Source organism: Octopus sinensis, linkage group LG6 (genome assembly GCF_006345805.1).
Source record: "Octopus sinensis linkage group LG6, ASM634580v1, whole genome shotgun sequence".
Classification (NCBI taxonomy): Eukaryota; Metazoa; Mollusca; class Cephalopoda; order Octopoda; family Octopodidae; genus Octopus; species Octopus sinensis.
In genome coordinates, this window is record NC_043002.1 from 35,062,401 (window position 1) to 35,083,127 (window position 20,727).

The window sequence follows — 20,727 nt, forward strand, 5'->3', positions numbered from 1 at the left end:
TATTGAGTAATTTTCTTTCCTTTTGATTTCCAATTTGTAAACAATGTTTTGTTTTTAGTTTCTTGGTATCTTTATACCTCAGCAACTGGAAGTTTCATCAATCCCAAGGATGTAATATCACATTCATACTTTTTTTTTTTTTTTACATATACTTGCTTGTAACTAACTGACAAGTTAATACACTCACTACTGGTTATTAAAGCAGTAAATAAAGTTTTCATTTTGGTCTTATTGCTACTATTGTGTCTTCTTACTTCAGAAAAGCAAATGAACAGACACCAGTGTTTTTATTACTCTCCTTTGACGTCATCTGTTATTGTCATAGTTACCACAACCATATTCTGAGTAAGACTATCACTTGATGAACACATGGCTCTGCTTCTTTCCTTTGTGTATTTACAATCTTTCAATTACTCGGCATTACATTCCTAAGCACTGAATATAATTTCTTCACAAACATATATGTTATTTTTTCAAACAAAAACAGACAATTCTGCAAAACAAAATTTAAGACCAGACTTCCTCCACTATGTGGCAGGAAGAAGAATGTCAGAAATCTCACCAAAAGAAGTGGGCCTGTTATTCTATTCAGGTGACAAAAATTTCAAACCAAATACATTCCAATATGGGTTACTGAGTTGAGATCAAGTATACCTTTCATATGTCAAACATAATAATATTAATAATAAACAACCATAAAGTTATATTACGTTTTTTTTTTTTTTGTTTAATATATAATAAAAAGATGACATCTTTTATTGCTGGAAGTTCTATGAACTACAGGTGACTGAAATATTGGCCAAAATGTGATAACTAGAAAATATTCACTTAACATTTCTGAAATGTTTCTGTAAACATTTAGCTGAAATTAAAAAAAAAAAACCAATAGATGAAAACAAAAGAGGAAGATGGTTAATTAAGAGAGTAAGTTAATTGTGTTGGAAGATAGATACAGGTTGATGTAAGAAAGGAACAAAAAAATGAACAATGATGTGATTGAGATGACTGATTTGTTCTTTCACTAGATAATGAATTTATAAGAGAAATTATAATGACTGTTGAAAACAGCAGCAAGACATTGAGGTGAACAAGTCCAGCTGTGGGTAAACAGTGTGATCCAGGTGATATCACTGATGTATTGGGAAAAACAGAGCTGTTAGAGAAAGAAGTAGAGTGACACGATGATGAAACAGATGATATTATGATGATGATAATAATAATAATGGTAGTGAAGATGATAATAATGATGATGATGAATAGCAGTAATATCATTACTACTACTTGTAGGAAGAATGGCTGTGACAGTAAAATAGATCAGTTTCCTAACAAAACAGAGCTGTTCCATAACTTTTAATAGTATGGCTGACAGTAACTATAAGTGTATATCTAGAAATAAAACAGTGGTATGATGAAGCTAAGGTGATTGGAAAGAGAAAAGGTGAGCGAAAAGAAAACACTGTGTGGCTTAAAGATCTATGGTTTAGGTGAAGGTGTAGCAGGAGATTGGACCACCATACTATCAGCAACATCTGTTGCAGTAGCAGCGCCTGGAAATTAAAAAAAAACAACAAAATCAATAAAAGAAAAAAATGTTGAGAGAATGATAACTTATGTTTAGTGTGTATATGGAAAGGGTACTATTATTATTAGAAACATATTAGTAATTAACCCTTTGCTTGTTCTATGTTTCATGTGATATACTAGACATTTTATGAAAATGCTTTGAACAGGCAAAGAGTTAAGCAATGCTGTTACAAACATCAACTCTGCTGACATTGTGTCACATAATTGTTCCTAATCAATTAAACCATGACAAAGTAGAGTTAAATCTTTACGCTGAAAATACATTCTTCTAAAATTTTAAAATATTATATGCTAATTTTTCAGACAAAAATTATATGCAAACAAAATAAGTGTAACACTGAAAATTTCAGAATAAGTTCATGCATCACGACTAATAAAATTGCCCCCAAATCATTTACATCCTAATTAAAATTACACCACATGAAATGTTTTAAAGACACATGGATTCTGGGTAAACTTAAAGTTGTCTTGAACAAATGTAGTAACTGTAATTCTATCTGCAGAATAGTAGTTGTATAACATATATCTGAACAATGTGCATAAATAAGATGAAGCATTTGACAACAGTAAAATATGAACTCTATTTCAAGAAACACAGAGTCTAATGTTTTATACACATACATAATGATGGCAATGATGAACCACTGAACAAACATCTCAAAAACTAAATATACAGAACAGGCATGTATTTTATTTATTGTAATTGAGACGGCAGATGATCAGCAAAATAAGGTAAGGTACTGATTTAACATGGGAGGGGGTTCAAGACAGAAATAACAAAAGCCAGCACTGAAGGACACCAGATACTATTTTACAACAACTCTATAAAACAAACCAAATTGAGGGCTATAACAGTGAAATATGGTATATTAGAGAACTATAACAGAGATATATGGTCTACTAGGTGACTTTAACAGTGATACATAATTTATAAAGCACTATAACAGTGACAGGTGAACTATTAGGTCTGTAACAGTAATATACGATCTGTAAAGGACTATAATAGAGAGAACATTACTTGGAAGTTCATGCAATTTAATCAATAACCGATAATTAATTAAAATATATTCTACAAGTATTATCTCACCTGGGGTACCTGATGTAGCCATTTGTCGTCCAGTTGGTGGTATTGGTGTTCCTTGTGGAGGCATACCATGACCTTGAGTGGAGTATGGGCTTCCAGATCCATGAGTGTAAGGATGTGTGTTTTGTCCAGGTGGCGCTCCAGGGTAATTTTGTTGCGAATAAGAGCCTTGTGGATATTGTTGTGGAGGATGGCCTTGGTGGAAGTGTTGACTCTGTTGTGCAGGTCCCTGGTGATGGTATGGAGGATACTGACCTCCTTGTTGTGGAGGACCCTGTTGAGGATAGTGTGGCTGTGAAGCTTGTGTTGATGGTGGATAACCACCTGTATTACCTGCAGGCTGTGGAGAATAGTGAGGATGGCTATGACCGGTATGGGTATACGGTTGAGTATGACTAGCCTGTTGTGGAGGATATGGATGGGGTGGTTGGTTGCCTGTATTTGCTGATCCTTGTTGTGGCATTAATGGATGGCTCTGAGAAGCATTAGGAGGTCCTTGTTGAGGAAATGGACCCTGGCCTTGTGGACCACTATGAGAAATATATGGAGACTGACCTGGAGGCATTGGTCCCTGAGGATACTGGTGAGGTGTAGAGACAGGTGGTGCCCCTCCAGCTGGTTGACCACTTTGCTGAGGAATCATAGGTGTTGGTCCAGCCCCTGGGCCAGCCGCACTGGCACTCTGAGAGAACTGACCAGGCTGTGACTGTCCTTGAGAATTCCCTGATGTTTGTGGAGGAAATGTATGAGACTGTGAGTTACTACTGGTACTACTGTTACTATTACTGCTGCTGTTGTTGTTGCTGTTATTGTTGGCCGACGCAGGATTGAAATTGGTTGTATGGCTGAAGCTAGTATTAGGTACCAAAGTGGCTTGCTGACCAGCAGATGGGGTGACACTGGCAGAAGACGAAGGTAAAGCGGCTGGTGTTGACTGAGGTGGTGTTGGCTGTGTAGGTTGTGGAGTTGGTGTTTGACTGGTTGGATTAGGTGGAGCAGGTGATCCATGAGGTACATGCTGATGGACTTGAGGACCTTGTGGTGGCATTGGGGAACCATGCAGTGGATAATTAGGACCAACTGCAGCAGCTAATGCAGGGTTTTGGGAAGCTGACGATGTGTTCTGGTTTGAAGAAGATCCAGACCCTTGGTTACCTGAAACAATGAAAAACACCTCAGGTGAGATTTTAAAGAGAGCTGAGTGATGAGTTATGACATCATTTTTCCAAGAGCATTTGTGATGATGATGATAATAGAGTTAAACAGTATTAGTCAAGAATTTAAATTGTATTACAGATTTGGTTTATTCTAAGCTTTCCTCTTGCTCTACAGTACCAGCACTTACCAAAATGATATAATTAATGAGAATGTACAATTCACCCTTATGTAATATGTGGAAGCCATGTATCTCCTGTATAGTAAGACACCTGTGCTTGTGCCTCTATCATACCTTAAGCCTCTCACTACCTGGTATAAAGTCCCTCTCTCCCTACAAAAACTCTAGAGGCTTTTACTTCGTTTTGCAAGTTACTTGCCCACCTCACTAGCGCTGGTGTCATGAAAAAAAAGCACCCAAGACATAGTGTAAAGTGTTTGGCTTTAGGAAGGGCCATCCAACCATAGAAATCACACTAAAACAAACAACAGAGCTTGACACAATCCTCCAGCTCATTGAATCCTATCAAACTGTCCAACCCATGCCAGCATGGATGACAGACATTAAATGATGATGATAATGATATGATAGACATGAAATGAGTAACTATGAAATCCTTACCTTGGTCCCCTGCTGCTGTAGCTCCTTGATTTTGCTGCCGTTGTTCATTCATATGTTGCTGTGCAGCAATTTGTCGGGCACGATATTCAGCAGCTCTTATTTGGTCCATATGAAACTGTTGACGTTCTTGGAGTAACTGTTGACGTTGATATTCCAACTAAGAAAGACAACAGATAATGACCATAACATTTCAGAGTACAGAGAAACTAAAGATGTCAAATAACAACAACATAATTACAATAATTAGAACATGATTTCATCATAAACTAATGGTCAACTCACTGCTTCTCTTTCTCGATCCATGATTGCTTCAAGTTCCTCAAAATGTCTTAACTTGATCTCTAATTTCTTCATTTGAGTTTCAACTAACAAAGCAACCAGGCTTTTGATTTTACGCTCCTCTACTCCAGCCAGATGCTGCAGATTAAAACAAAACAGTAGAGTAGTTGATAAATTTTTAGCATACTTTGAAACAATGAATGTAACCACGCATTCTACACAATCACCACCCATATATATAACACAACCCACGCAACAAACAAGAACAACATGAAAATAACACAAGGAACAACAAATATCACCACAAAGCAAATTTGATGAGATGCACACAAACATCTTCACACTTCAGCAAACAATAATTATACACACATTTCGGGAACACAGTGGTCAGCTAGAGATGCAATGATAAACTTCTTTAGATTTACTAAAAATAATGATGATAATAATTCTAGTAAATATACAGAGGTTACCTTTGCTTTTACTGCAGCAGCTGCAAGTGCTGCAGCGGCAGCTGTTATAACATTGCCCTTTTCTTTAGGGTCAAAGGTCGTAGCTACTTTAGCAGCAACATCATTCTTGCTGTGAACATCACCAGTAAGCCCATTGTTGGTATTTTTATCATCCCCGTCACCAGCATTTGGGCATGACTGTTGCTGTTTTGCAACACTACTGTCGATCTTCTCAGCAGAATCTGCAGCCAATGTTGTACCACTTCCAGATGTAGGACCACCTCTTTGTTGACCAGATTCCTGGATAACAGAACAAGGTTTGGAGATTAAAATTTAAAACATAACTAAACACAAAGTGGTTTTAATGTCATCATTATCAACAATTTATATTAGTACCAGTCAAGCATTTGGGTCAATATAAGCAATACCCTCCCCCAATTGTGTGGCCTTGTACCTAGTTTAGCAAATAAGTGTTATCCTTATTAGTTAGCAAGAAGAGAAAGTTGTTTTGAAATTCTTTTAGACTGGTGAAATCAAAGCAGTTGATGCAGGAAAAATGTGAGTAAGGCAGAAATTGAGAGAGGAATAGTTGTGGAAATAATGATTGGACAAAATGTTTAGAGGAGAATTTGCAGAGTAAAACACAGACAAGATGAACAGACCAGGTGAACAAAGCAGGTGTTACAGAGCTTGAAAGTTGAGAGGGGTTGTTATAGTAAAAATTAAATGGAGAAAAAGAATGTTAAAGGCTGTTAATGAAGGGATATTTTATTTTATTTTATTTTTGAGGTAATGTGATCTAGAATGTTTGAGTAGCAGCAGATAACTACTCCAATTTGGGTCACACTTGTGTTTCGCAGAGGGTTAATCTCAGAGTAGGAATATTTCCAGAACCATAAAGAGGAAGATTTATTATTAAGATGCACTTTTAGTAATGTTATATTTGTGACAATAACAAGATCATGCAAATTGATGAGGCCTAGTATTTAGTGGGTTTGAAGTTTTTAGTTTTATTCATGAGCAGAAGCAATAAAGTAGACTACAATAAAACAACTGCAAACTAGCCAATAAATATTAAAAAGTGACCAAAGAAACCAAACTAAATCCAATTACAAATTTGTTAAGTCCTACCAGAATAAATGTCCAAAACATAACAAACTGCAGCTAAATTGTTATTTCACACACTGTAAATACAAAAATCACTTACTTCATCATCTTTTTTGTCAGATTTTTTTTCATTAGCATCAGTTTCCATAGATTCTTCAGTCTAATAAAAGATGACAAACAAATCTAGGATAGAAGCTATTTTTATAACAACATTTTTATTATTTGAGATTATCTTTACAAATAAATATATTTAAAAATTCTAAATCGTAATTTGTTCTATTTTGAGGACTGTCATGTAATTTGTTGTGGGACATTATCAGTGAATATATGGATTATATGAGCTGTGTGTATTTATGTAAGATGGAGTGTTGCTGTATGGTAGTGAATATAGAGGATGGATGAGTATTTGTGTGTGATTTTTGATCTGAAATGCTGAGACTAAGTGCAGGTATAGCCACTGATGTATACAACAGAGACACCTAGAACTGGTATAAATTGAGTTAATAGGCAACAAATTATAGTTTCATTTCCATACAAAATTACACTCTGCTAAATGATAAGTTAATCCTTATAATTTCAAGATAAGTTAGCACAAATGGTAAGGGGTCAGATTTAGAATATGTAGTGTAATGTCACATGTTTCTACGTTCTTATAAACTCTCTTTATCTTTCATTTCACCAGGGGCCAATAAAATAAACACTCGCAACTTATGGATCAGTAATATCATACTGTGGAGGCACATGACTTAGTGTTTAGGATGTTGCACTAATGATAGTAAGATTGTGATTTTGATTTCAAGCTGCTCCAGTCCACTCAGCTGGCTAGTGTCCCATCCAGGAGGGGAATCTATACACCACAGAATCCGATAAACCAGCCTTATGAACCTATGACTTGGGAAGGACCTTTGATTCTTTTTGAATATCATACTCCTAAAATATTTCAACATTAATGACCAAATTGATAAGGTACTGGGAACCACACAAGAATCTGACAGTTCATCTATGACAGCAGTCATAGCATTGTGCCTGTGGATAACACAATTACCAGCTCTCTTTAAGAATTTATCCCAAGATGGTTTTAATTCACTGCTGTACGTAGTGACATTGCTTGTAGTGCCAAGTTCAATTTCTCCCCCAAAAAAACCTAATTGCAATGGAACAATTTCAACAGCCTTATAGATCCTTAATCAGAACATGTTATACAACAAAAATTGTTGTGCCTAATAAATCATTATGATCATTCTGATTGTATTATTAAGTTTTCTTTCCCAAAATATATTGTTGCTATTTTACAAATCCAAATGATAACTTTTAACATAGGTACAAAGCCACAACTTTTGTGAGAAGGTGATTAAATCAATACCAGTACTTGTTTGCTCATCATTTCATCGACTCCAAACTTTTGAAAAAGCTAAGTCAACTTCTCCATAGAACTTAAATTCAAAACATGACTAAATACCACAAGGCTTTTGACCTTGTTACTTCACCATTATTTTGTCATTTAACCCTATTAATCATAACAGCTTGTTGTAATGACTTTTCCTTAAAATTTCAATACCAATTTCCCACATGCTCTGTGGTTTTTAACTGCTAAATATACTTCAGAAAATATCCATGCTATGGCAATATGATTCAATGTATCCATATTTTTCTAAGAACATTAATTCTTTCTTTTTTTATATATTTAACTGGGTGTGAATACAGAGAAATATGAAATGAGAATCATTTTTACTTTCTTACATATAACCATACTTACATCCACAACTAGCTTAAAATACAAATGCATTTCTATGGTCAATACTAGTCTGCTCCTGAAAGATGATATGCCAGAGGATATTTTGATTATATTCCCCATGAAAGGAGACAAATGAAGAGATAAATTTGATACTTTTTATATGCAACCAAGCATTTTTTTTACATCCATTTTTCCATGATGGCATGGGTTGGAGAGATACTTATTTGAGGCAATATTTTACAGCCAAATCCTCCTACTATCACTAACACATAGCTGTTATTCAAGTTGAGAATCCTTTATGCCACTATGAAGTGAGATAATAGTGAAAGCACTAACACAATACAAAATCTTCTTCCAAAAGAGTCATGTCATTCTGGGGTTTTCAAAGAGTTTTGTTTTTAATTATTTTATATAATAAATAATTCTTAATTTAAGAAAACTTCTATTTGGTATGCTGTTTATATTGTGTCCCACAAAAGAAGACAACATAAACACACACACACGATGGGCTTCACATCAACCATTTTCACTCACAAGACACTTGACTAGCTCAAAGCTATAGAAGATGCTTTTTCAAGATGCCGCATAGTGTGACTGGATCTGAAACTACATGGTTGCAAAATGAACCACACAACCATGCCCACACCAATGTAAGCAGACTAACATACTGATTATGATTATTATCTCTCGGCCATCAGTCATACTATTGCCCATCTCTATTACTATCACTCTCTTGCTTACCCTCTCTCGCATAGTTGCCATCACAGTCTCTTTTTCCATTACTCCCTCCTCAACCACTCTCTTGCTCCAATTACTTTGTTTCTCTCATCATTCTGAGATACTCTCTCAACCACATGCTTCTTCTATCATCACTCTCTCTCTTCTATTCACTCTTTTTGTCACACTGCCTTGAATGAACAGAGAAAATGTATAGTGAAGACACTTTACTCAAACCAAGGACATGACTACTTCTCTAGTGCTGTTGCTGTGACAAAATCTATGTCCAGTATTCTCTGCAAGTTGGTTAATAAAAGAACTTGGCCATAGAAACTATACCAAAAATGGAATGCACAATTGAGATGTTATTCCCAACTGTGTAGAAGAGTAGTAATTTTGAATAAGAAAACACTCAGGCCACAAAGGTACGCCTGTATGGAAAGCAGAAGGATAATGATGATGATGACAATGACAATGATGATGACCATTTTGCTGTTACTACTAATTGATAGTGTGAGAGGAAAGTATCCTACTCTCACACACCATCAAATTATTCCAAGGAGTTGAGTGATGTTGAGTTTCAGGAAAATCTGTTTAATATGACTAGTATGTATAAATCTATTACCGTTCCTCTCTCTTTTTTATGGTCATCCTTCACAGCAGATTCTTCTGTTTGCTTCAGAGCATCAGCTTGTGCCTCTGCTTCAGCAGCATCTAGAAGAATTTACAGAATATCAATAACAATAAAAATAATTCACAAATAACGAATCCAATAATACTGACAATCTGGAAATATAAAAAGATTCCTTGATTTGAACAATGAGCAGCCTGCCTGAAACTACCCCTCATTTTATGATACAAACTTCTTGTTATAATATGATCAAAATTAAAACTTTCAATCAAAATTTCATTTTATAATAAAATGTTTCATAATTTTCAAAATTAATTGAAATAAAGACAGTGCGTTTCAACAGAAATATGGTAATAAAAGGGTTAAAGAAAACTGTTTGATCTATTAACTGCCACACTTGCTGTGAACATTTTTTATATATAAAGTAACAAATGTTGTAGTTCAGGCAATAAGAAAGCAAAAGTTGAACTTCAAACACCAAAGTTGTAACATTATTTAATAGTTTAAGAGAAAGAAATAGGACAAACCTAGGCGTTTATCAGATTTAAGAGAAAACAACAATAACAACATTAAACATTTAACTCACCTGTCTCTTCTTTAGTTGTGCCTGCAATACCACTTCTGTCTAACCCAAAATTGGCATCAACATTCTTGCCTTCTTTGATGGCTTCTTCAACTACTTTCATATGAGCATTAGTGAGAGCTGGTGGTACTTCATCTTTCAATTTGTTGAATTCAGCTGAAAATTATAAAACAAAATTTCCCTAATTTCAATGGACAAAGAAAATCTATTTTTCTTCTAGGAAACCAAAGGCAAGTTGTTGAAAATACGAAGAAATAGGGAAAAACAAAAACTATGAACAGAGAAATTCATCCAGTAAAGCAGGAATAGGAATTGTGGTGTAAAACAATACAATAAATCTTGGCTTCTTTGGAAAGTGTGAACAAGAAAAGAGGAGGCAGAAATTAGTTTCAGGTATTAACTTAAATAAATCATGTTTATCTAGATAAAAAATGAAAATCGATTTTTTTTTGGTTTTCTAACTGATAAGGAAAAGGATTGGATTAAATTTAAGATACAACAAAATTTACTTCTAGCACAAAGGAAAATATTCTATAATTTAAGCAAAGCTGTATAAATCAGTTAATACCTATGGCCTTCGTTTAAGTAATATCACTGTATTATTTTACTGTGCTATGTAAAAAGCACTCATGCCAGTGCCACATGGAGGTACTCAAGCAACACCACATTAAAAGCACCCAGCACACACAGTTAAGTAGTTGGCATTAGGAAGAGCATCCAGCCAAAGAAACCATGCCAAATTCAGACTGGAGCCTGGTGCACCTCTGGCTAGCCAGCTCTAATCAAACCATCTAACCAATGCCAGCATGGAAAACGGATGACACTGATTTCAAAGTTTCAGCCTTCATTGAACTATGGTACACTAGGGTTCATCTTAGCTTTATTTAGTCTCTGGGTAAATTGTTTATCTGGGGTACACAGAATAATAATAAAGTTTAGTACATGCATGTCTAGAAAGTAGATGTATAGGTGGGGTGATAGAGAAAGGTTGGCAATAAGAATGTTTAGAGTGAGTGTTGATATTACTGGTTTTATTGTTTGAAGTTGGAGATGTGTTACAGAGCTCCAGCAAGCATGTAAAACTTCCTTACCTTCAGATAGAGTACGTGGAGCTGTTAGTACAGAAAGCTTCACACAGAAAGATGTAAGGAGAAAAGGTTAATTGGTGAGATGCATTGCGGGTGTTGCGCAATATATATGTGTGTGTGTGATGAATAATTTACTCTGATGAATATTTTATTTCAATTATCTGAAGCTACTTTGGCTTCTTAGATCATTGTTTGCCAAAATGTCAAGCAGACAAATTCAATAAAATATAAATTTAAAAAACAACAATCATAAAAAAAAAACCATCAAATTCCAGAGATATTCCTACAAAAGATATTAACAGCTAACCATCAGAGTCACACTAGTCAGAACAAAACATGAAAAAGAAAAGAAAAGAAAACTCACTTAGAGCTGCTTTTGCTGCCGCTGAAGCAACTCTTGTATCAACAACAGAGGCTAGGAATGCAACAGTTGACATAACTGGGTTGCCAGTCTGTGAAAATGGAATTGGCTGATATGCCAAAGGTCCCATGTTACCAAAGTCTTCTTCTAAATAAGGGTCTTCAATAGGCAATCTGAGAAACTGCAGAATACATTCATCCTGCGTGCGACTGCCTACATGTTCTGCTACTTTGTTCCAGTCATCTTTATACATTTCCATAGCTTCCAGTAAAAGAAGTAATTCTTGATCAGTCCATTCTCGAGTTCTGGTAGCTGCACCTTTATCCTAGAAAAGAAAAGAAAATTGTTTTCCTTAATCCTTTAGTGTTTACTAAAATTAATGCCTTTTCATCCACATTGTTTTGAACTAATCATGCATTATCTTGTAGCTACAAGATTTTGATGAGGTAGCTGTTAATTTTTAAAACAATATTGTAGGGTAGGTGTGAGAGACCAGATCTGGCCAGTTTGAACATAAAACAGATAGAATACTTTTGGCCAGATATGGCCAGTTTAAATGCTAAAGGGTTATGGTAAAATGTTGAGATAATGAACAGACTCAATTAAAATCTGAGTTGTGACATCATAAAGATAGAATGGAAATTAGTGTTCATTAAAATATCAGCAAAGTACTGCAGTCATTTAATTATTCCCTCTTCTAGCTGATCTTAGAGACAAACAATAACATTATGCAATTAACTGCACCACCGTAACAAGGATGCATACTCAACTGTAGCACTGTAATAACAATGAGGGTGCAACAGTGAAACAGTACAGCACTATCATGTGCACTCAACTGTAAAATATTGCAGTAATGTAATGCACACTTATAACAATTTTTAATCTTTAGAATTTCGAGTTCAAAACCTTAACTGCCAACATTTTAAAATCTGAGAAAATTTTCGTTACCTTCAATGCTTTCTTTGCATACAGGTCAGTTCTCAATCCAAAGCTGGATATATCCTTCTTGTCATCAGCATCTTTTTCTTTATTTTTATCATTGAAGTTCACAATTTGCTGAGCAGCAGACGGCTACAAAATAGAATCCACATATTACAAGGATTAGAAAAAAAATAGCTTGTATACATGACCTTAACACAACTGTTCACAGACTTAACATTGCTTTTAACACGACTGTATACTAACATGACCTTAATATCACTGTATATTGTGTTCACATGATTGCATACCAAATTCACAAGACCTTAATATCACTGAGTGTTGACTTGATCACCATGTGACAGTATATAAAATTCACCTAACCTTAACATGATTGTGTGTACAGTTCATATGAAAGAATAAGGTGAAAAATAGGGCACAGTGGAAATATACACATTTTTAATAAGTTGAGTTGTTCCATCTTTAAAATGTGGAATTGTATTTTTGTGAATAAATTGTAGCAACAAAATAAATTTATCATTATATCATGAAGGAAAGATTGACATCTATTTTCTGATAAACAGAATAAGAAAAGCTAGAGCATTGTATCTTATTTAATATCTTTATCAACATATTTTTTCATCATTTCTGTTTCTCAATGCTTCCATAGATTCACAACACTATCACCAATTAACAGTTTTGTCTGTGAGACCCAGCTTTATCATTCCACCACCTCTTCAAAAGTTTCCTTTAGTCTACATTTAGGATCCCACAACCACTACTATGTTTTTTATATTTTTTCAATTCAACATCTTATGCTAGCATATATGATCTTTACAATTTAGTATATTTTCATATCAATGGAGTATATAGTCATAACAATCTAATCAGCAGTCAAACAAAATACTTCATGACTGAGTAGTTAACACTAAATAAAGACACTGAACTCTTAAAATACTTGCCCTTAAATGCAGATTTGAAGAAACACTCCTCTTCCATTAGAAGTAATAAAAACTGAAGCTTTTTTTTCTTTCTATGCTGGAATATATCTCAGCATTTTGTTGCCTATTCTGTGAGGCCTCAGCAACTACAAGTACTCTTCTCCAGTAGCTTAGGTTTTTTTTTTTTTTATAATCCTTTCACACATCACTTCTCCAAACCGGTGCAGGTTTATTCTAATGCCTCTGTTAATTCCTTTAATGTTCACCTCTCTCTTTCATGCAGATCAACATACACATCTAACTCAGCTCAATTCTCTGCACATCTTTCAAATTCAAAACTCACATCTCACCATGCTCCAACATTACATTTCTTACACATGCTTCAAAAATTCTACTTTTTCATGATAAACTTTTCTCTTCAAGCCAACATGCTTAAATAATAATGATGTTATTAAAGTTAATTATTACCAATAAATATTGTAGAATAATGAATAGTGCTTTTTTTTTAAAACAAAAACAACTATTCCTTGTAGCTCTGTCTACAGTAATGTAGATGGAGAAATGAAGTATCCTACTCAAATCCAATATTACCTCAGTAATTTGCTATTCTTAATTAAGTAATAAAGCTTACCTGAACTGTTTTGGCAGGATTGACTGGCTGCAGTCCTGATGGAGTATCAGCAAGTATATGGAAATGAGAAGTTGGAGGAGGTCCCATGGGTGTCGGTCTATTATCAGCATCAACTTGATAATTGATAAGGCCCCATTGCTCAAGGAAAGCATGAACTCTGTAAGAAACATAGTACAAATTTTATCAGATAATTGTTGAAAAATTCATCACTTCACAGATGATGATATCAACACTTGAATAACAGAAAAATTGCCATATTTACCTCATAATTGCACACACATCTCCGGCCAAGTTACGTCGACATGCAGTACTGGTAAGATATTCCTGAGGGTTCAGTCGATAAGTATCGATCATAAAATTACGATAGGCCATAAAACTGTGGAACAAAGACAGTAAAACAAACACAGTTAGGGGGAAATCATATTTTCCAGAACTATTTTTAAATGAATGACAACACAAGACATACTGAAATACATTGTCTATGTATATGAATATAAAATTATAATCTCCATATATATATGGGAATATATATATAGTGGCAATAACATGTGAATACAGAAATACAGTGACAATATACATGTATATAGATAAATATACAGTCTTTATATAAGCATATACATACACAGTATCTGTATATGTATATATATATATATATATATATATATATATATATACACAGAAATACAGTGGCTGCAACATATGTAAATATAAATACAAAAACACAGTATCTGAGTGATTATAGCAACACAATATTGTCTCCTCTAGAACTGTTATGTCCACTCCACTGAGCGCTTTAGTTAGTTTAACCTATCTTTAGTGAAAAGTAAAACTGTTCTGCCCAATTCATAGCCAAATCATTAGTGTTAGAAATAACATTTCTCAAAGAATTCTACTTTAGTAAAGAAACACATGTAAACATATGTAATTTGTAGATACTGTACTTCTAACAATTACTGTCTTTTACTGTCTCAAAGTAGGAGAGATCAAATACAATAAACTTACATTTCTGGACTCTTAGATTTGTTTTTGCCGTTAAAGAACTCTGGAAGAGCACGTCTTTCTATGGCATGAATACTGTTATAATCAAACCAAGCAGCATAGCTAGGAATGATGATCTGATGTGTCTGCTCTGTAACATTATCTTCAGATTCTTCTTTCTTTTCTTTCTTTGCAGCTTCATCAGGTGCTGGTGATGTGGTACATGAGCCTTTACTATCTTCTCGTTCATACTGTAAAACCCATAAAGGTCAGAGTTTCAAATTGGTTTCAAATTTTGACACAAGGCCAACAAGTTCAGGGGAGGGGATAAGTCGATTACATCGACCCAGTAATCAACTGGTACTTATTTTATCAACCCTGAAAGGATGAAAGGCAAAGTTGGCCTTGGTGGAATTTGAACTCAGAACATAAAGACAGACTAAATGCCGCTAAGCATTTTGCCTGGTGTGCTAACAACTCTGCCAGCTCTAGGTCAAGACATTTAATATTAAGACCAGTAAAATCAAATAATAACAAAGCTAAACTCACATTCACTTTATCTCCCTGCTCTTCATCAAGATCAATGTAAGTACCACCTTTAATTGGTTGCAGCTCACTATCTTTGGAGTTTCTAGATGTGGTAGCTAGTGTGAAAATAGAACATCAATATATTTTTAATTAATTGTAAATCATTCAAAAGTTCTGCATAAAATAACAGAATATATTTCTCTCAAACTATTTGAAATATGCTAGAAAAACAATCCAAAATATATTGTTGTTAAATATATTTTTTTTAAATATCTGACATACTGCACACACACAATCTCTCTCTCTCTCTCTCTCTCTCTCTCTCTCTCTCTCTCTCTCTCTCTCTCTCTCTCTCTCTCTCTCTCACACACACACACACACACACACAAAGAGTCAAGCAAGAGAACCTAAGTAATGTCAACTCACTCTGCTTTGATATGGAAACTTCTTGGATATTGGGCTCAGGGGTTGGATCATCCATATCCTTTGTTAAATCATCAGTTTCATCTTCGCGAGAAGGTTTCTTTTTACCAGAGGTCACTGCTTGTCCACGATTGCTGTAAAAATAACATTAAAATTTTTAAAACTCTGAAATACTGATGTCAATACTAACTATCCAACAATTTCAAATATTAAACTCGACCAAGTAAATTACCTCTTTTTACGTCTCTTTTCAATGACCGGGGAAGGAGAACGTTTCCTCTTGCCCTTTTTGTCACCCCTTTTGTCCCTACGCTCAGAGTCCATGCTAGGATTAATCTGATGGAAAAAACAAAAAAAAAAGCCAATGTAAATAAAATTTATAAATCAGAGAAAGATAGGAAAAGAAAGCCAAACTGAATGTAGCCTTTCTAATATGTAGAAATACAAGCCAAAGAAGGAACTTCTCTACACAGCTGCTTAAATTTGCAGCAAAGTCTTTCTCAGACCACTTCTGTCTTAAAAGAGAATATATTAGATAATGTAGTCTGGGTTATACTATGTCAGTGAAAAAAAATAGACAGGATCATCATGGTTGAAATACCTTTGAACAAGAGTCTGCTCTTTTCTTCATGCTTAACATTTAAAAAAAATTTAGTTATGCTTCTTAGATACTACCAACACAGATACGGGCATGGTTGTATATTTACGAATTTTACATCCAAAAAATCTGGTTAATCTAGATAGATAATGAAGTAATGTGCAAAATTCTTCTATATTTAAAATGTTATTATTGAATATTAGCTAATAACTCATTTCTTATGATGATGTTTAAACAAAATTTTAATAATTTTATATTTTGTTGTAGCTATTTGTAATCAGATTCACTTTCGATACAAAAATTATGCAATAGATTTGGTTAAGAACCTTTTGTTAAATTGCATTCCAAAAATTACATTAATATGTCAATGAATAATAAAGTGAGAGGTTTTTCATGAAACTAGTCTAAATTCAAGATTATTTTAGAATGTAACTGAAACACAGAAAGATTGAATTTCAATTAGAAATATAGTAACGAAAGGGTTAAACAAAACATAATCCCTATTCTTGACATAGAAGATGAATATTTTGATCAGTTAATACCCAAAGAATAAAGCTGTCATCATTTTGATGTTTATTTTCCATGCTGACAAGAGTAAAACAGGGTAGTTGATAATAGTTCTTACACAATGAACAATTCAACACTAATGGTTTTCAAATATTTTCATAAAAAGAAAGAAATATATCATATTTGTATTCTTTTGTATTCTAAATATCAAGTTAAATGTATCTAGTATATTCCACATATCTTTATGAAGAGACAGAAATATAGTGATGTGTACATACAATAATGAAAAAACAGAAAAGGAACAAAAGTTTAACAAATAAGGTATTAGCTTAATGTTTTAATGTTGTGGACATTGCTCCAAATATCTATATAAGTAGAAATTTATCATGGGCTCCATATAGCTTTATGAAGAGGTAGAAATATATCTTGTGTGTTCCACATATTAACTTACATCATCCACAGTGAGTTTTACAATGTTGCGACGTCTTGACTTCCTAGTATTGCTGCCCTCCATCTAGAAAAAAAAAGACATTTATTTACAATACAATATGTACTTCCTTAATATTTTTCTAAACAAAAAAAAATATAAAATACTTGAAAGTAGTCATGTCATAGCAAAGTAAAGCAAGAAAAATAAGATATTATTTGAAAAGGAAAGCAAGCTCCATAATTTGATACATTATAGGTATCAATATAAAACATTCATTTTCTTTTTCAAAATATGAAAAAAGATGCAGCATGTGAAAGACATCAATCTTCTTACCTCATCTTCATTCAGATAATCTTCTTCATTCATCCACTCATTGAATTCTTCAAGATCAAGAAGCCAGCGTGCATTAATCTAAAAGACAAATAGATATAAATAATTTCCTAAAATCAGTATTAGGTCAAACATAGAAATGGAAACACTGAAATCATTAACAGAATGTCAATAGATACAGACTACATTATCAAAAACAGCTCTGATGGTATATAAAGTATTCAATGTATCTCAAACCAATAGTTCAATGTAGAAACTGAACTAATGCTGCTTTTATTAGTGGATTAGTCAGGTTAGGAATGATAGTATGCATGATCAACCTATGAGGTTGTGGAGATAATCATGATCATTGCAGCAGAAATCATTTCAAGATATTGAGTTGCCCTCAGACAAGAGACTTAGTCTAAATGTTAGGAAAAGAGTGTAGTATACTATTGCCACCTAAAAGTCAAGTTGTCATTTTAAATAGCCTGATGGATTTAAGTTTACCACCAAATTTCATGTGATGACATAAATCAAACTAGCTAAAGTCGTGATAGAAGAGACCCAATGTGTCTTGCAGTGGGATTGAATCTAGAACTACGACTGCAAAACAAATTTCTTCACTACACAGCAATACTGGCATCCATATATTTATGAGAGATTTCAAAACATATTTTGCAATAAGCAAAATTTATTGTTCAACATAAAAATCAAACTAAATATCATAATTAAAACAGCTGAATAATTGTCAATAATTGTGAATCTCATATTCCTCATCATCATCATTTTAGTCCACATTCCATGCTGACATGGGTTGAACATTCATCACAGTTTGAATCACTGCCTTTGCTTCTCCATTTTCATTTTTGTATGGTTTTTATGCCCTTCTAACACCAAGCAGTTTACAGGGTGTACTGGATGCATTTTTTTGAAGCACAAACACTAGAAAAGTTGTCATGTCCTCAATAAGAAAAGACTAAGGGTCTTCCTGATTACACAGGGTCACAAGAACCCCTAACATTTCCATTCATTCAACCACCACTTCACAAAATGAACTAGTTGCACTTTATCGTGACACCTGAACTTGTGGAATTGTTTTATACCAAGATCCTCACTGCTCAATGTTGTCTATGTTTGCTCATGACAACATGACTATTAATGAGTAGAAGAGAGGGTGATTCCACAACAGACTGAGGTAAAAAGGGAAGCATAAAAGAAAAGATGAGAGAAACAGTAGAGATAGTGCCAGAAGAGTAACAAGAAGTGGTAAAAGTATGTAATGAAAGAAATAGTAGTAGTATAGGATAGATGGCAGCTACAAGGTGAGAACAGTAGCAGATAGCTGTAGGAATGTTCAGTAGTGAACAGGGGTGGAGGCATGATCAATGATGAATGTCAGTTTGCAGGGAAGGTAAAGGAAATGGGAGTGGATGAGAGAGGAAGAAGTAACTAAGAGGCAACACAAAAGAAAAAGATAGAGGTGGGGAACAACAGTATACTAAAATCATATTTACAAAAGTAAACAAGATAAAATTGCAAATCACAGAAGACCAAGACATGAAGAAAAAAAGGGGCTAAATTGAGAAAGAGAAATACTTCTATTCAATGCACATGTACCACATAGAGAGAGAGAGAGAGAGAGAGAGTGTGTGTGTGTGTGAAAAAGACAGAGAAAGGGAGAAATTAAAAATAAGAAACAAAAATATAAGCACATACAACTTTACATGTAATCTCAGGCCACAGATACTTACTTCCCAGGGACCGCTTGGACAATAGGGAGCTTCGGGGTCTTGTTCAATGTTGACTTCAGTCACCCAGGTATCATAGCTATAGAAGAAAAATTAGAGGAATGTTTCAAATAACAGAGTGTGATGAATAGCAGGAGATATGTGCATTTTATACACACTTGATGATATAGCCAAATGGTAAAGACGTTAACTTCACAATTACAAGTAGGTTCAATCCTACTGCAAGGCATCTTACACAAGTGCTTTTTACCGTAACTCGAAATTGATTCAAGCCTAATGAGTGAAGTTGTGCAGACAGAAACTAATTGAAAGCTTACTGCATGGATTGTAGTTGTTATTTGAAGATTCGGTGTTAAACTTTGTCACATCCTTGAAGATGTGAGATATAAAAGATATCGTGCTTAAAAAAACAAGAAGGGTATCCTGGAGTAAAACAATGACTCAATGATATATTTGTTTACCCCTTCTCAACATGAAAAAATACAAATGTAAAACAAGTGGACCAATATGATTGAATAATGATGTTACAGTGGTGGAATGTTCAGCCATGTCACCAACAACATGACCAACAGTGTGATTAATTTTAACGTACCACTTGCTGATATCTGTCAAAAACAACACACGTCATCAATAACACCATTTACAATGCAATTAATCAAAGGCATCCACTACCTTTAAATACCCTAACCATTATTCCATTTCATTATTTCAGATTTACAAATCAGTATAGCTGATTATCATCAACTGCATGAAACTTTTAAGTATAAGGGATCCAGCTTATCAACACAGTTACATTCCAAGCTTTTAGAATAGGTACAACCACGTCTTTGGGTGTTGTAAAAACAACTAAAAGAGTTAGTAACATGAAGAGCATCCAACCATCAAATACTGCTTCAAAAGGTCCATGCTTTCATACCAGCAAAGAAAAGCAGACATATGATACTTTATAACTTTTGCATGGCTCAATGATTATATATTGGTAAACTTGATATATCATATCAAGTTTACCAATATATAATCATGATATTATATGAGCCATGCAAAAGTTATAAAGTATCATATACAAACAGCATGATTAAGCAGGATACTTATGCCAGATCTTGGAAGTGTGTACATCTAATGTTATTGGTGGATTTTGAAACAAATACTAGTAGTTTTTATAACTTACCTATCAGGGTAAAACCACCAGTGAACTATACAATGGCGATCTCTCTTCATTACAGGCCGGAACCACTCATCTACAATTAAATATAGAATGTTTTGAAAGAAAAATTGAAGTTGAAAATGAATGCTAGACAAGAATTATTTGTAGGATAAA

General features: G+C 34.1%; 1 protein-coding gene across 2 annotated transcripts in view; it reads right to left on the reverse strand.

Moving 5' to 3' along the window:
• Window positions 1-711: 711 nt before the first annotated feature.
• Window positions 712-20,727, reverse strand: part of LOC115213527 (SWI/SNF complex subunit SMARCC1) — a 40,550-nt gene continuing 20,534 nt past the window's right edge. The window contains exons 5-24 of one of the 2 annotated variants that reach the window (XM_029782547.2): window positions 20,578-20,647; window positions 19,413-19,488; window positions 17,683-17,760; window positions 17,371-17,433; window positions 16,047-16,150; window positions 15,818-15,948; window positions 15,413-15,507; window positions 14,888-15,114; window positions 14,148-14,261; window positions 13,886-14,042; window positions 12,344-12,466; window positions 11,399-11,720; window positions 9,950-10,102; window positions 9,358-9,446; window positions 6,381-6,440; window positions 5,195-5,473; window positions 4,728-4,862; window positions 4,446-4,602; window positions 2,672-3,823; window positions 712-1,547 (exon numbers count right to left, since the gene is read on the reverse strand). In XM_029782547.2, the coding sequence (XP_029638407.1) occupies window positions 1,474-1,547; window positions 2,672-3,823; window positions 4,446-4,602; window positions 4,728-4,862; window positions 5,195-5,473; window positions 6,381-6,440; window positions 9,358-9,446; window positions 9,950-10,102; window positions 11,399-11,720; window positions 12,344-12,466; window positions 13,886-14,042; window positions 14,148-14,261; window positions 14,888-15,114; window positions 15,413-15,507; window positions 15,818-15,948; window positions 16,047-16,150; window positions 17,371-17,433; window positions 17,683-17,760; window positions 19,413-19,488; window positions 20,578-20,647 (3,659 nt within the window). In that variant the 3' untranslated portion in view covers window positions 712-1,473. The remainder of the gene's footprint in view (window positions 1,548-2,671; window positions 3,824-4,445; window positions 4,603-4,727; window positions 4,863-5,194; window positions 5,474-6,380; window positions 6,441-9,357; window positions 9,447-9,949; window positions 10,103-11,398; window positions 11,721-12,343; window positions 12,467-13,885; window positions 14,043-14,147; window positions 14,262-14,887; window positions 15,115-15,412; window positions 15,508-15,817; window positions 15,949-16,046; window positions 16,151-17,370; window positions 17,434-17,682; window positions 17,761-19,412; window positions 19,489-20,577; window positions 20,648-20,727) is intronic. The other variant, XM_029782548.2, reaches the window with a different exon arrangement.